General features: G+C 39.4%; 3 protein-coding genes across 3 annotated transcripts; 2 read left to right on the top strand and 1 right to left on the bottom strand.

The window, feature by feature from the left end:
* The first annotated feature begins 446 nt into the window (after positions 1–446).
* On the top strand, positions 447–3827 carry psmb1 (proteasome 20S subunit beta 1). Its single transcript, XM_080885231.1, has 6 exons — positions 447–632; positions 990–1097; positions 1286–1367; positions 1501–1630; positions 2685–2791; positions 3275–3827. Exons 1-6 carry the CDS (start codon positions 532–534, stop codon positions 3458–3460), a joined length of 714 nt encoding a protein of 237 aa, XP_080741357.1. The 5' UTR covers positions 447–531; the 3' UTR covers positions 3461–3827.
* A 1463-nt stretch (positions 3828–5290) lies between these two features.
* Positions 5291–6969, bottom strand: psmc3 (proteasome 26S subunit, ATPase 3). Its single transcript, XM_080885225.1, has 2 exons — positions 5998–6969; positions 5291–5747 (listed from the first exon to the last, which is right to left on the bottom strand). Exons 1-2 carry the CDS (start codon positions 6940–6942, stop codon positions 5409–5411), a joined length of 1284 nt encoding a protein of 427 aa, XP_080741351.1. The 5' UTR covers positions 6943–6969; the 3' UTR covers positions 5291–5408.
* Positions 6970–6977: 8 nt separating this feature from the next.
* On the top strand, positions 6978–14128 carry tbp (TATA box binding protein). Its single transcript, XM_080885229.1, has 9 exons — positions 6978–7096; positions 7512–7722; positions 9325–9502; positions 9639–9807; positions 9985–10072; positions 11293–11384; positions 11509–11676; positions 11797–11891; positions 12615–14128. The coding sequence occupies exons 2-9, from the start codon at positions 7669–7671 to the stop codon at positions 12692–12694; spliced, it is 924 nt and encodes a 307-aa protein (XP_080741355.1). The 5' UTR covers positions 6978–7096; positions 7512–7668; the 3' UTR covers positions 12695–14128.
* The last annotated feature ends 870 nt before the right edge of the window (positions 14129–14998 follow it).

The raw sequence follows: 14998 nt of genomic DNA, 5'->3' as shown, positions 1-14998 counted from the left end.
CATTATGAATTTGCACCCCTAAGTATTTGTACATTATAAGCTGTCTAATGGCATTACCATGTATATTAATATGGGTCAAATCTCCAACTGATTTTAGATTCTTATTAATTTCTTCCTGTTTCTTTACATTAATATGCAAGTGATGCACAAAAGTTCCAAGAAGCCAGTATCCCCAGTATTTCAAGCCTAAAATAAACTAAAACTGTAATTGCTCAAAAAGAAATGCGCTTCAAGTCAATTCAGACTCTTAAGATTCTGAAGTATCTTATTTCAAAAAAAAAAAACGGAGCAAATTTGATCTTTCGATTACAATTTGTCTTTCTTTCTTCAATTTCAGAGATATTTTTTTGGCTAGTGAAAGCATTAAACGTGTGGTGTGCATTACTTCGAGCGGCCTGTGGAGGCGCTGTCACGCGGAGGCGCTTTGAGGACTCGGTTGTGACGACCGTAAAAGAAGAGGCTGCCATATTGCAGTGATACAGCGAGTTTATCTGAAAGAAGCTTCAGCACCGTCGGCCTTTTCCTTCAATTATGCTTTCTTCTCAGCATTTCGGGGATCCTGGGAAGATGAAAGATTATCATTATACTGGTCCAGTAGAGCACAAGTTCTCTCCATACGCCTTCAACGGAGGGTGAGGGCTTATTTTCAATTCCTGTGTAGTTAGCTTGCTTCTTTGCTAACGTTTACATCCTATTACATTGGACTCAAGCTAACCCGCTCCGAAAATGAATTGTCAACAAAGCAGTTGTTGAGTTAATGAAAAGTTTCTGATCCTGTCTGCGATATAACTGTATACCTATATATTTATCTAACCTTAGTGGAAAAAAGTTATATTGTGAGCGAGAGATTTTTGTTAGAAATTAGTTAAACCTACAGTTTCAGTTTCGGATCAGTAGCCTGTAGCTGCCATTTGCAGTTTCCTGGTGCAGCAGACTTTTTTCCGCTCTTGTGAGGTGAACAGGCTGACCTCTGTGGTGTATTTCCTCAGAACTGTACTGGCTGTTGCCGGAGAAGACTTTGCCATTGTAGCCTCAGACACCAGGCTGAGTGAAGGCTACTCAATCCACAGCCGGGACTCCCCAAAATGCTATAAGCTGTAAGTGCACTGTCATCTCTCTGTGAAGCCACTGGGAAACAACAGGTTATGAATTATGGGTAGAGCCCCGTGAGACCTTTAATAGTGTGTACATTTTTTTCTTTTTTGTGCCAAAAATGAGCTGTTGTTTTCTGGGGATAAAGCTACCAGATAAATAATATATTGATCAGAATGTTCTCCTCTTGCAGGACTGACACAACTGTAATTGGCTGCAGTGGTTTCCATGGCGACTGCCTGACTCTGACAAAAATAATTGATGCCAGACTAAAGGTGAAGTGGTACAGAAAGACTTCACATTGCATGATGGATAATATAACAGGCTATCATCCACACCCACTTCAGGACTCTCAGTCAGCATCGTCTTGCTAAAACACAGCTGTTCTAATGCTTTCTCTCCTTTCAGATGTACAAACACTCGAACAACAAGACGATGACCAGCGGAGCCATTGCAGCCATGTTGTCCACCATCCTGTACAGCAGAAGATTCTTTCCTTACTACGTCTACAACATCATTGGAGGATTGGATGAAGAGGGTGGGTGCTGATATTATGATGACTACATTTTTTTTTTAAACTGTGTTTGGGCTGCAGATCTTTTTTTCTTGCTATGGTTATAGATTATTTTTTGTGCAGAAGACACATTTAAGTGAATAAAGTTTGTGAGACTACATTAGTTTGTATAACAACTTTGGGAAACAAACTAAAAGTTGCCAAGAGACTTCATTAAACAACTTTTATTAACATGGTAAAATAATTGAGCTAAAGCTTGAGTGGACAAGCTATGATGAGCATTTCCACTGTAATGTGTCTATATATTAAAAAAGCAATTATTGTAGATATCAAGTCAGTTGGATATCAGACCTCTCTTAGCATACATAGCCATGAAAGATGGGTAACAAGAACTTGGGAGCCTTCATCCACTAGTGTGTGAACTTACCTGGCACATAGTCTAACACTCAGAATTTTTAGTCCGGTAAAAATGCCAGGAAAGATCACAGAGAAAACAACATACTTTTATTCTAAAGGCATTTTTGGAGCAGTCCACTGTTTGGCAGGCTAACTGGATTTTAACAGCATGTCTTGAACTCTGAATTTGTGCTAATGAACTCGGTAAAAGGTACAGGATACAGTTAAATACGTTTTTACTCTCTCAGTTAAACTGATAAATGAAAATGTCTTGCAGGATAGACAAAGAAGGAGGGAGGTTTTGATCTGATCACACTTTTTTAACCAAAACTTCAAGGTTTACTTACTTTAGTGTTCATATTTAAGAACTTTATTATTATTCTCTCTAATCCACCACTATAATCTAATGACAACATGCACAAAATAATAAGAACAAACGGGCATCCCCCCTCCCGCGCCAAAAAAAAACAAAAAAAAAAAACGACAATGATCCCAAAGAGGTGACAGTCTACAAAAAATAAAATAATTCATGTGTAGTGTAGTGCTGGGTGAGGTGTTATTTTTAATGTTACTCTTATGTCATACTGTTAGTTTGTGTTATGTTTAAAACTATTAAGATTTTACTGTGTTACTGTATGTAAAATCCTGTTTCTGTTTGTAATATTGTGTAATTGTAATACAGGTAAGGGAGCAGTGTACAGCTTTGACCCAGTGGGTTCCTACCAGAGAGACACCTACAAGGCCGGAGGATCAGCCAGCGCCATGCTACAGCCACTACTAGATAACCAGGTTTTTTAAAACGCGCGTGTACTAACCTGATGTTTCCATATTAACATTACTATATTCATGTGCTTGTATCTTGGGTGTGTATTTTTAAGCTTATTTAGCCTCCCAGTATCCACCAAGTCATGACAAACCACTTCATAGCCACATTTTAGGTTTCAGAATCTCGACCTTCCAGTTATTCTGTTATAAGACCTGCATTGAGGTATGCCATATGGAAAAAAAAAACCATTCTGTATAAAGGAGAAAAGGCAAACCTGAACTTAGCTCTAAACAGGGTGCTGGTGACCTGGTGGATGGCAAGGGTGGACCTGCTCAGAGACTGCAGGTGGAAGGGAGCCTAATCTGGTCTCTGGACCCTTTTTTCTCTCGCTCGCTCACTCAAGATTTTTTTTGTACTTGGGTCCTTTCTAAACAAAAAATCAACTAAACATATTTTTCTGAGAATACAGACAAATACAGGACTCGGTCTTCTCTCTCTCTCCACAGATTGGTTTCAAGAACATGGAGGGTGTTGAGCATGTTCCTCTGACTAAGGATAAGGCAGTTCAGCTGGTCAAAGACGTCTTCATCTCAGCCGCAGAGAGAGATGTCTACACCGGAGATGCCCTTCGGGTCTGTGTCATCACTAAGGAGGGCATTAATGAGGAGACTATACCTCTGAGGAAAGACTGAGGAGGAAACGTATTGTTTCCATCTGCCTCTAGTTTTTCTGTTTGGTGCACATTCATTTTATGGCTTTGGCACCTTTACGTCAGGTTTCTCAAAACAGGAGTGTTGATTCAAGTAGCCACCTTAGTGGCTAACTGGGGAGCTAGTTTCCTTCCCCCTGTTTCCCAGATACTCCAGTTCTCCTGTTCACATGCTCTTTTATGTGGTCTGGCAGGCTGATCCTGGATCAGCACTCCTATTCTGAGAAGTAAGTTCTTCACTCGCCCATACCTAGACCCTGCCTCTGTTATGATTTTTCATTATGTTTTCAAAGGAGATCCTCTCTGCTATTCTTTTTACATTCTTAATAAATGTAAAGAATTTAAAAGTCTGCTCTGCTTGTTCATTGCACATTCCACCTCAGATAGACCTGTCTTTTATGACCAAAAGAATACAAATGGAAACAGTATCTTAATACAATATCTTGTTAAATAATAAAATTGGTTTGTTTTTTTGGTTTTGTTTTGTTTTGCTTTTTCCATTTAGAACCATCGGTTAGCATAGTAGGCATAAATAATTCATACACATCATCAGTGGATTAAAATCATTTTAGTTTGTTGGCTATGTACAACCCAAGTGATCTCATGTGACTGTATAATAAAATAAAGGAAGCACCCAGTGAACAGTCAGCTATTGAAACTGATGTGCTTGAAACCAATAAAATGAGTTAGGTCAACTTTGACAAGGGCCAAATTGTAAAAACTGAGCTTGTCACATTAAGTACTTGTAAAAGTATTTCAAAGAAATGTATGACATCATCATCGTAGGCTGATGTATAAAAGGGTTGTGTGGCTGTAGAACAGTTGGAGCGCTCAGTGTGTGTCTATATGGTTGTCAAATTAAAAGCATGACTCATGTCGTGATCAGAACAAGTGTGTGTATAGGAAAAGAAAATCTAAAATGTGAACAGCCAGCATGTATTCATTGATCCATCCATTTTCTTCCACTTGGTATACAGTCGATCCGGGGTTCGGTATTCATGGATTTTTCTGTGGAAAGCAACTCCAAAATATTTGCAGATTATTTCATGGATTTTTAATGTAATTTTTCTGACTAAATACATTTTTTATGATAAAAAATGTACTTTTCAAATTTGAATATTAATGTAAACACAGCAAAATATCATTCAAATTGTTTTTTTTTTTCTTAACAAAAGATGCGCAAATTCCAAACACAAAGATTCCGAAAAGATTGAAATAGGTAGTTATAAGCATTTTTAGAGGGGGTACTGAGTATTTGTGGATTTCAGATATTCATAGGGAGTTGTGGTCCCTAACCCCGGGGAATACGGGGGTTGACTGTACAAAATTGTTGGAATAATGAAGGACTACCTCCAAATTCTTCCACTTCACTTTAGATTAACAGCAAAATAGTTGAAACTTGGAGACAGTTGGACAATGATCCCAAACGTGTTAAAACTGATTAAGGAAAGGATAAACCAGGCTGATGCTGAGCTTCTGAAATGGCCTTTCCAAAACTCCAGTCTCAACCCTTTTGAAAATTTCTGGACTATGCTTAACAGCCAAGTCAAAAGACCGGAAACCAACCAATATAAATTAACTCTACCATTCCCCAGAATTTTTACTAAAGAACATTAAACGAAATATTAGTGTGTGTGTGTGTGTTTTGACCACAACTGTATGTTGAACCCTGCCATCTATTCTTAACTTTAACTGCTTTAAGTTAAGAATAAATTCATGACTACTATGCAATTCCAGATGTGCAGCTTCTAAATAGCACCAGGTACCCTTACATTATTTTTTTTAAAATTGTTAGCGGAAATAACAAAAGATACTCGAGGCATTTTATTTTATTGACTCAAGATAATGAGAAATCATAACATGTTTTCTCAACAGCTTTTAATAGTAATCAAAGACTCTCACACACAAATACACAGACACAGGTAGTGTCCTCAGGCATAGTACTGAAGGTTAGCCTTCTTCTTAGCTTGGACCTCCAGGATTCCCTCCATGTAATCCTCATGGTTCAGCTCTGTGGCTCCGCGGCGCAGCGCGATCATACCGGCCTCCACGCACACAGCTTTGCACTGAGCGCCGTTGAAGTCGTCGGTGCAGCGGGCCAGCTCCTCATAGTTGACGTCGGGGCTGACATTCATCTTACGAGAGTGAATTTGCATGATGCGAGCCCTGGCCTCTTCGTTTGGCATGGGGAACTCGATCTTCCTGTCCAGACGACCTGAACGGAGCAGGGCAGGATCCAGGATGTCCACTCTGTTGGTGGCAGCAATCACCTAAATAATAAAGACAGTATCATTGCAATAAACTCCAGTCATCATAAAAGTATTAATGTGGGGGTTTGGATATTGATGAAATTTTAACGTTTTTCTTAATGAATTGTTGTACAAATTCACTTTAAGTGCCTCAGATCTACTCAGATGTAGTTTTAAATGTTTTATCAGTATTGAACATTAAATAACAGTGAAGTGGTAGCAGAATTGAGGTGCACTTTTGCTGTATTCAAGAGTAAAAAGGCAAATTTACCTTGACCAGCATGTTTGGCTGAAATCCATCCAGCTGGTTGAGCAGCTCCAGCATGGTCCTCTGCACCTCCCTGTCTCCAGCCTTCTCGCTGTCAAACCTCTTGGTTCCAATGGCGTCCAACTCATCTATGAAGATGATGGATGGGGCCTTCTCTTTAGCCAGGGCGAAGGCATCTCTCACCAGCTTGGCACCGTCTCCAATGAACATCTGCACCAGCTGTGGACCTGCAAGCTTCAGGAATGTGGCTTTGGTTTGAGCGGCACATGCCCTGGCCAGTAGGGTCTTCCCGGTGCCAGGGGGTCCATACATGAGGACTCCCTTTGGGGGCTGGATGCCCAGGTTTTCAAACTTCTCCTTGTGGTTCATCGGCAGCACTATCGCCTCCACCAGCTCCTGGATCTGCTTATCCAGACCTCCAATGTCGCTGTACTGCTCTGTGGGGCGCTCATCCACCTCCATGGCCTTGACTCTGGAGTCATACTCGGTTGGTAAGGTCTCCAGGATCAGGTAGGAGTCTTTGTTAACACCTACGAGGTCTCCCGGTTTTAGCTTCTCGGCGTCCACCAGCCCGATCACCGGCAGGAAGTAGGTCTGCCGGGTTGAAGTTTTGATAACTGCGCACTTTCCTTTTCTCTGGGAGTCCAGGTCCACGTTAGCCCCGTCCTCCTCCTGGTCGTTGGGGTCCACATCCAGCAGCTCGATCACGTTAGACACCAGGTAGGGCAGCGTTTTGTTCACCTTTATCTTCTCCGTGTTTTCTTTAATTTTATCCTTCATAGCCTGAAGCTCGTGGGTTACTCTCAGCACTTCGCTCTTCATTATCTTTATCTCGCTGTCGAGGAGACGAGTGCGCTGAACTATCTCCTCTGTGGACATTTTTAACACTTCTTCGCCGATCCCATCCTCCACTTCATCCCAAACTGATTTGTCACTCAGCGACGCCATCTTTGCTGTGTCTGCGGTGAACTGTGACACGACGGAAGAAGAAGAAGCTTCCGGAAGTAGGTCGTGAGCGCCCAAGAACAAGTCCGGGGTAGTTACGGAGCTAGAGCTGAATTTATGCTGTTCGTGTGTTGATTTTAACAGCGACATCTTGATTGTAAGCTAAAGAATGATTTTCTGGTTCATGCGGACAGATTTTCGAGTTATTTGCAGTTGTTTTTACCGCATAAATCCGAAATTTTTAAACGTTTAGCTTGCAGATTCATGATTGCTAAATTTGCTAATGCTAACTTCAGCTAGCCCGTGTGCTTACACGTTTCATTTTGTGCGAGGAATGTTTGGTAACTTTATTAGCGGCATTTTGCACGCTTAACTGGTTAAAGGACACCTCATGTACTGGGCAAGATATGAACGAGAGAGTTAAAGTAATGTTAGAAAAGGTTAAAGTTATTTAAATGAGTTCGCGCCACCGCTTGCTGCTGCACGATTTTGGTTTCATTCATTTGCATGTTGTTTACGCCACTTTGTTTGAGTTTTATCTGAGTAAAGTGTGCTTCTTGTCATCTTTTCAGCCAAGACACTACTGCCAGGGGTAAAAAGAAGAGTGCAGTGTTTGCGTCTGGTGTTTGACATTGTAGGCTGGAGGTTTAAAGAGCCCTGCTGGGTTAGTTATCACGCTTTTACTGCCTTCTACTGGGTGGCAGTGAAGTAACGTGGGAATCTAAAGGGATGGACCAGAACAACAGCATACCAGCCTTCCAAGGGCTGGTGGCTTCCCCTCAGGTAACATGGGCTTTGTGTTTCATCATTAAGACTTTTTGAAAATTAAGTCACAGATTTAGCCATCCGTTGTTTCTTTATATTTATGCATCCAAGGAGCCACGTTTTCTTCTATTTTTGAAGTGGTCTTAAACAATAGTTCTTCAGGCTTTCTAAAGTTCTTAAAATGGGTGCTTTTCTCCACATTTTCAGTTCAGTCCCTGTTTTCATAGAAATCTTTTTTTGTTTGTTAAACCACTTAAAATGACGTATGAGTCATTAAAGCATTAAAAAGGTACCTAATTCAAGGCATGTACCAGTGTTGTGTCTTGTGCTTCACTTCATTCATACATCTGCTGTATACTGAAGCCTCATCAGAAATGGTCTTAGTGGAACAATTATGGTCAAGAAGCCTTTCTTAAGAAAGGGAAACTGGAGGGGGAAATGCTACAACAAATTACACAAGAACTGGATTGAAAATCAGTGGTGAAGGGAAGAGGTCTAGAGCCATTCCCTGCAGGAAGTGAATTACTGTGATGACCTAAGACCATATACAATCAGGGATATTCAAAGACTTAAATCGATACAGGGTGAAATAGGTGTTGGTGATGCAAAGTGGGTGGACACAAAGTTTTACGTTTCTCAAATTTGAGGTGACTGATTGAAGTGACTCCCAATGAGAATGAGGGATACTGCTGATGAATGTATGTTACTTATGCAACTGGAGCCTGCTTTCCAGTGATGAACCATTAGCGACAAAGTGATGGATGATGAGTAATGTCCTCCCTGTGTCAACACCCCTTAAATCATCTTATGTGTTATTAAATATTAAGGTTGGGTGATTGGACAATATATTGACTATTGACGATAGGCTGAGCCTTTCACCGATCATTTTTACAAGAATGATTTATTTATTTATTTGCCTATGAGTAAGTTTGCTAATGATGTTGGTTAAAGCTAAGACAAGCAGTCAACGGAAAAAATAATTTAACTCAAACTCATAATAGAAAAAGGCAGTAGCCTATGTTCAGAAGAAAAAAACAACAATCATATTTTTAAAAAATTAAAAAAAACCCCACACACAATGGTGGGGAGGGAAACGGAGATACTGGCTAATAATCCAAAAAGTAGCTGTAATAATACTGAAACAAACAAGAAAAGAAGGTGAACTATTCCCTCCAAACAAAACATATAAATTCTAAATGCGCAAATCAGATTACATTACATCAAAAAGCCTGCACCTGCGTGAATATATTGTATATCGTTATTTATCGGGCCGACGATTGTCGTTTGGAAAATTTTACATATCATCCAACCTTACTAAGTATGATTTATTTCTAAAGTTACGTCTTTATTTCATGAAAAAAAGACACCTTGAGCTGTCACAGTTGTGATCTTTTCTGTTCTTTCACTGGTCAGAAATGGCTGTACTTCCAACAGAACCGACATATTCTTCATGGGTTTAAAGTCCGTGGAGAGACTGCTGTCATTTAGATTTTTCGTTTTATTTGTGTAAAGAGAAGAATCAGACCTAAAAACAAGAATACTAACACTGAGGGAACTGTCTTATATCTCTAGTTAGTTTCTGCTTCATTACGCCCTTCTTTTTGCTTTATCCCCATGCAGGGAGCCATGACTCCAGGCATGCCGCTCTTCAGCCCCATGATGCCATATGGCTCTGGTCTGACACCCCAGCCAGTGCAGAACACCAACAGTTTGTCAATACTGGAGGAACAGCAGAGGCAACAGCAGGCTCAGCAACAGCAGCAACAGGCACAACAACAGGCACAACAGGCCAGCTCAGGTACTCCACAAGCTGTCATTTTTTTATCTTCCACATTTATTATGAGAAATCTTGGTTTTATTTAGCCGTGGTGGAAGTTAATCTCCGGTTACACATAAATAACCACCTTTTTTTTTTTTTTTTTCCCCCTTCGCAGGGACATCAGGGCAGACCCCTCAACTTTTCCACTCCCAGGCAGTGGGAGGCTCGACCACAACTGCACTGCCAGGAAACACCCCCCTCTTTACCACCCCGCTGACCCCCATGACCCCCATCACGCCGGCCACCCCTTCTTCAGAAACCTCTGGCATAGTACCGCAGCTACAGTATGTTTCACATCTCATCCCACCCACCCCCATTTTTGGTGATAACTGCTTTAAAAGGAAAGAAATTCCTGCACATATATTGAACCAAATTGTACTTTAAGGGAATGAAATTTTTAATTGTTTGTATGTCCTTCACTCAGTTGTTTTCTCTTGTTCTTTTCTCCCCTTCACTTTTAGAAATATAGTATCTACTGTAAACTTAGGCTGTAAACTGGATTTGAAGACCATTGCCCTGAGAGCCAGAAATGCAGAGTACAACCCAAAGGTGAGGCTCTTGGCTTTTTATTGCTCTACAGCTTACTGATGTGACTTTACTGGCTGCAGGCTACAAATTACAAATTGTGGATGTTCCTGGTAATTAATTTACTAGAAAGGCCTAAAGTCAAGAGTGCTGTGGCCCACTTGAAAACCAGGAATTCTGACAGGGCCCAAATCTTAAATATCCACTCTAATCAAAATAAAAGACAGAGTGGCGTATTTCCTTGATAATTGTATTCAAAAACTTAAACAACACAGGCCATTGGCTATAAATTGCTAATGCTACCCAATCATATGCAAAGTGACACAAACTTCAGTACAAGAGGAGTAAATTAAGGTCAGTGTAATGATTAATATAACAAATGAACTACCTCATATTTCCAGTTTTTAATTCATTTTTATATAATTAAATTCATTAATACAAATATGTAACTATAAATACTTGTGAGTGATTACAAACTGAATTTCTGTTATTACTTCGACGCACACTCTGGAATCCACTGTACTAGATAATAAACCAGAGAGAGAAACTCTCATCAGCTGATTAGTCTAAATTGGTCAAAAGAGACAGGGTGTGCTGTCTTTATATATATATATATATATATATTCTGTGGGTTTTTAAGATCCAGCTGAAACAGTTAGGTACATTTTGTTGCACAATGATTGGTCGTGTAGATTTGCACTACTACACACAGCTGTCAGCTACCTAATTTCCACCCTGTTTACAACTTCTCATCACATAGAGATTTTGCAGAAAGTGATGTCATTACATATTACAACTAATGGTTATCTGGTGTTGTAAATCCATCCAGCTGTCCATAGCGTTCATTTTCTGCCTGTGATCTGGGTGTGGGACTCAGGGGCGGCAGTCTAAGCAGGGATGCCTTCTTCTGAGTCAGCCACCACCTCTAGAAGAGCTGTAAGAGATGGCTGGTGGGAGGAGAGTTAAACTGCTTTTGAAACTGAAAAAACACGTTAACAGACTTGTGTTCTTGTTTATTCTTGTAGTCGACTAGTTGCACACAGCTCTAGTCTCAACATCTTTCCTTCTTCAGCCCCCTGTTTAACTCACTTTTAAAAAATAAATATTTAAACATGTCTCCTCTACCGAACTCAAATATCTATATAGAATTAAAATCCCAGCTTGGATCAAATTCAAGCAGAAATTATTGTATTTTAAAAGTAACGTGTGTAATAATGGTCAGCCTCGCTGTCTCCATTCATTAGCGTTTTGCTGCTGTCATCATGAGAATACGAGAGCCCAGGACCACTGCTCTGATCTTCAGCTCTGGAAAGATGGTCTGCACAGGAGCCAAGAGGTCAGATTACAGTTAAATTTTTTTATTTTATTTTTTTTACAAAAAAGGGGGGGAAAGTCTTTCTGCTTTACTTTACTAATATTTGACTGCTCCCCTGGGCTCTCGATGACATTTATCTTTCTAGTGAGGAGCAGTCGAGGTTAGCAGCCAGAAAATATGCGCGTGTTGTGCAGAAGCTCGGTTTTCCCGCCAAGTTCCTGGACTTCAAGATTCAGAACATGGTGGGCAGCTGTGATGTGAAGTTCCCCATTCGGCTGGAGGGATTGGTCCTCACACATCAGCAGTTTAGCAGGTAGTTTTTGTTTGTTTTAAAATGACTGAAAGCATGTGAATTGCAAAATTAAAAATGATTGTTAATGATTTTGTACTCTTTGCTTTTTAAGAACTAAAATAACCGACTTGTGTTTTGCAGCTACGAGCCGGAGCTGTTTCCAGGACTCATTTACAGAATGATCAAACCCCGAATTGTCCTGCTCATCTTTGTGTCTGGGAAAGTTGTACTCACAGGTAAGAGCCCATCCTGTCTGCTTAAAAAACAAAACATTTCTCTTTTGTGTGTATTAAACACAGGAGGAGAAGTTAAAGTTTGTTAGTCTTGTTTTCTAAATGTCCTCATGTCCTTGCCACTCATCGTAAATAAGATAAATTATTTTGATGTATGAGCCATACAAAAGAAATCGCGAGTCCAAGAATTAAACATGGAGTTGATGATACATTTAAAGTTGATACTGAACTGGACATTTTGTAGTTGGGAAAATGTTTCACACAGAATCTCTGCACAGTCGAATGATATACTGACTGTCGGAGAGACAGAAAGGATTTGATTTAATAGCTTCTCCAGTCGTAAATGATAAAGTTTGAGGGAGTTCCAGTCAGTTGATTTGTGTAGTTGGCGAAAATCAAATTAACAAAATATCTTCAAATAACCTCCTTGAACCCATGATCCAATGAATCTATAATAAAACTATATAAAACTATAATAGTACTAAACGTTGATCAATAGATGCTTTTTTTTTTTTGATTTCGTAACAGGAAATTGTTTTAAAGTGGATCGGGATAAAAATAATACAATAAATCTATAATAAACAAACAACAGTTAAAGTGCCACAGTGCATAGTGAGGACGTTATTCTGTGAGGGTGCAAACATTTTAAATTCAGTTTTCAAACTCTGTTAATGATTGTTGTGAATTAACTTTTGTAACTTACTGTACTCCCTGTTTTTGTTTAAGGTGCCAAAGTGAGAGGAGAGATCTACGACGCTTTTGAAAACATATACCCCATCCTCAAAGGCTTTCGGAAGACAACATAGACCCTGCATCTCTTCTTTTATCATCCCCACAACCCTGTTTCAAACATTGTTTTTTCTTTTTTAAGCTTCACATCAAGCATCAGCCTTACGCTGACCTCTTCATGTGGACCTCTGTAAGAGATGTGCTACAATGAAGTGATTCCCTCACTTTTACTTTTTGTCCCTACAGTATTTCATGTTATCTTAAAAGCAGGGTTTTAAGGATTGTCTCTTCTGTGTTATGATCTCACAAGTTTCTATATTTAAAAGTCAGTTTATTTCATACACATTTTAAGTCCTCTTTCGATTGTACATAAGATTGTAAGAAAGTGTAAAAACTGCTAATTAGAAAAGGGGCAGTCCTGGACTGTTTTTATTTTATTTTTTGTTTTTCTGCAGTTAGTTTTCTACTTCTGGTTTTTATTAATTGCTCATATTTTATTTTGACATAATCAGCTCTGTAAGCCCCAAATCAGAGAGAGAGACTTCAAAACCGAACTCGCCTACTTTGCAAAGGTAGATTTCTTTCTAAATTTAAGGCCGGTAAGTTCAGCAGTTATTGACAGTGAATTCTCTTAAAGTTTGAAACACTTAAAGTTGAACTAAACTGATCCAAATCCTACAGCTGAAGTTGAGTAGTTCATCAGTTTGGTTTCCTGTTGCAATCCTGCTTAATTCTTTAATAGTTTGGAGTCGGTCTAAAATTTTCTCTGGAGCAGATAACATGTTGTAATTTTTGAAAGAAGTGTTTTAATGCTCAAACTTTCATGTGTATGTACATATAGAAATATTTTTTCTACTGTAAATAAGTGATTCCGACCTTGAAGGAGATGCTGCTCTGCAGATATTCTTTTTGTTTCTTTGACTAACAGGACAGCGTGTTTGTAAGATCACTGGCATTTAAGTTTAGCCAGGATTGAAATGTGACCTGCAAGAAAGACGCTATTAGCTTTGAGTACAAGAAGCGGCTGCCAACCTAATCCTGAATTTACATCTAGTGATTGATGGCAGGTAAAATATGCATCACGTTGCTGCATATTTTTAATATTTTTAATTTTAATAATTTGTTTTTGGCTAATCAAACCTATATTTAAAAGTTTTTTTTAGGTACGTTTTACAAACAGAAAAATATGACTCTGTCCTGGTTACTAGTGAACTGTGCTCAGACACACAGCTGGGGAAAAAAGCCGTTTAAATGTGTTTTAATTCTGGTCACGTTTTGATGTGCTTGTGTATCTCATGCAGGTTCAGCTGGGCACATCCTTCACACCAGTGTTAACATGTAGTTCTTAACCGGTTCAGAATATTTGATTGGCAGATCGTTTGGTTCACATGTTCAGTTAAGCCACTTTTATCAACTGTATGTATGGAAATCAATCAGGAACCTGTCGCATCTACATGCTTCTTAAACTGTTAATGTACTTCTCAGTGCGTTAATAAACTTGTACATACGGACTCCTTTGTTGGATCTGGGTCTTCTGTTGGATTAAGCACCGTTTTTGTTTGGTTAACCCCCTGTGTTTTGAATTCAATGTTATTTATGTCACCTCAAAGTGCTTTAATATTGCAAGCTAAGCACCCTACAATATTAAAAATACAAAAGCAACAATCGTGACTTACTATGAGGAAGCACTTGGTGATGGTGGGAAAGGAAAACTTCCTTTTAACAGGAAGAAACCTCTGGCAGAACCAGGCTCAGGGAGGGGCCTCGGACTATAGCAGAATCAGAATCAGAAAGGGGTTTATTGCCAAATGTTGAGCAGGTTTACAACATTAGGAAATTGCTGCGGTGCTTCAGTGCAAACATAGTGTCATAAATAGCACTTAAATAGACATGAAAAAATAAAAGTAAGTAAACTTTAAAAGTTTTAATTCTAGAGAGAGTTTCCTGATTCCCAACCTGGGAGCTGGTTCCACAGAGGCGTCTGATAACTGAAGGCTCTGCCTCCCATTTTACTTTTGGAAATTCTAGGAACCACAAATGAGCCAGCAGTTTGAGAGGGAAGAGCTCTTACTAGGATAATATGGTACTAATTTTAGGTTAAATCCACAGCTGTAAACAGGTTTGGCAGTGGCTTCATCCTTGTTTCATATTATATAGCAGTAAAGGAGCATGCATCATAGCATACTGTAGCTGGTATCAAGTATTTGATGTGTTTTTCCTGTGCAGCCCTTTATCAGACTCGTTCATTAAAACATTCGGTTTTCTGTATCTGAATACATTTTAATTACTTAAATGTTCTGGCTAAGATACTTAACCTGAACTATGAATAGAGTTTGAAAGACGTAGTCAGTAACTTGAGGTGAGTCTTGCTGGTAAATGTC

The sequence above is a fragment of the Rhamphochromis sp. 'chilingali' genome, assembly GCF_963969265.1.
Source record: "Rhamphochromis sp. 'chilingali' genome assembly, chromosome: 6".
NCBI classification, from domain to species: Eukaryota; Metazoa; Chordata; class Actinopteri; order Cichliformes; family Cichlidae; genus Rhamphochromis; species Rhamphochromis sp. 'chilingali'.
The sequence above is the reverse complement of the archived record's forward strand: the minus strand, read 5'-3'. Positions and strand labels throughout refer to the sequence as shown.

What these genes read in the sequence shown, in the direction of transcription:
- psmb1 (XM_080885231.1), top strand. Translation starts at nt 532, where the DNA reads ATGCTTTCTTCTCAGCATTTCGGGGATCCTGGGAAGATGAAAGATTAT. An exon ending in CCATACGCCTTCAACGGAGG is followed by an intron (nt 633 to 989) that starts GTGAGGGCTTAT and finishes GTATTTCCTCAG; the next exon opens with AACTGTACTGGCTGTTGCCG. An exon ending in AGCCACTACTAGATAACCAG is followed by an intron (nt 2,792 to 3,274) that starts GTTTTTTAAAAC and finishes CTCTCTCCACAG; the next exon opens with ATTGGTTTCAAGAACATGGA.
- psmc3 (XM_080885225.1), bottom strand. Translation starts at nt 6,942, where the DNA reads ATGGCGTCGCTGAGTGACAAATCAGTTTGGGATGAAGTGGAGGATGGG. An exon ending in AGCCAAACATGCTGGTCAAG is followed by an intron (nt 5,748 to 5,997) that starts GTAAATTTGCCT and finishes TTTATTATTTAG; the next exon opens with GTGATTGCTGCCACCAACAG.
- tbp (XM_080885229.1), top strand. Translation starts at nt 7,669, where the DNA reads ATGGACCAGAACAACAGCATACCAGCCTTCCAAGGGCTGGTGGCTTCC. An exon ending in GGCACAACAGGCCAGCTCAG is followed by an intron (nt 9,503 to 9,638) that starts GTACTCCACAAG and finishes CCCCCTTCGCAG; the next exon opens with GGACATCAGGGCAGACCCCT. An exon ending in GTCTGCACAGGAGCCAAGAG is followed by an intron (nt 11,385 to 11,508) that starts GTCAGATTACAG and finishes TTATCTTTCTAG; the next exon opens with TGAGGAGCAGTCGAGGTTAG.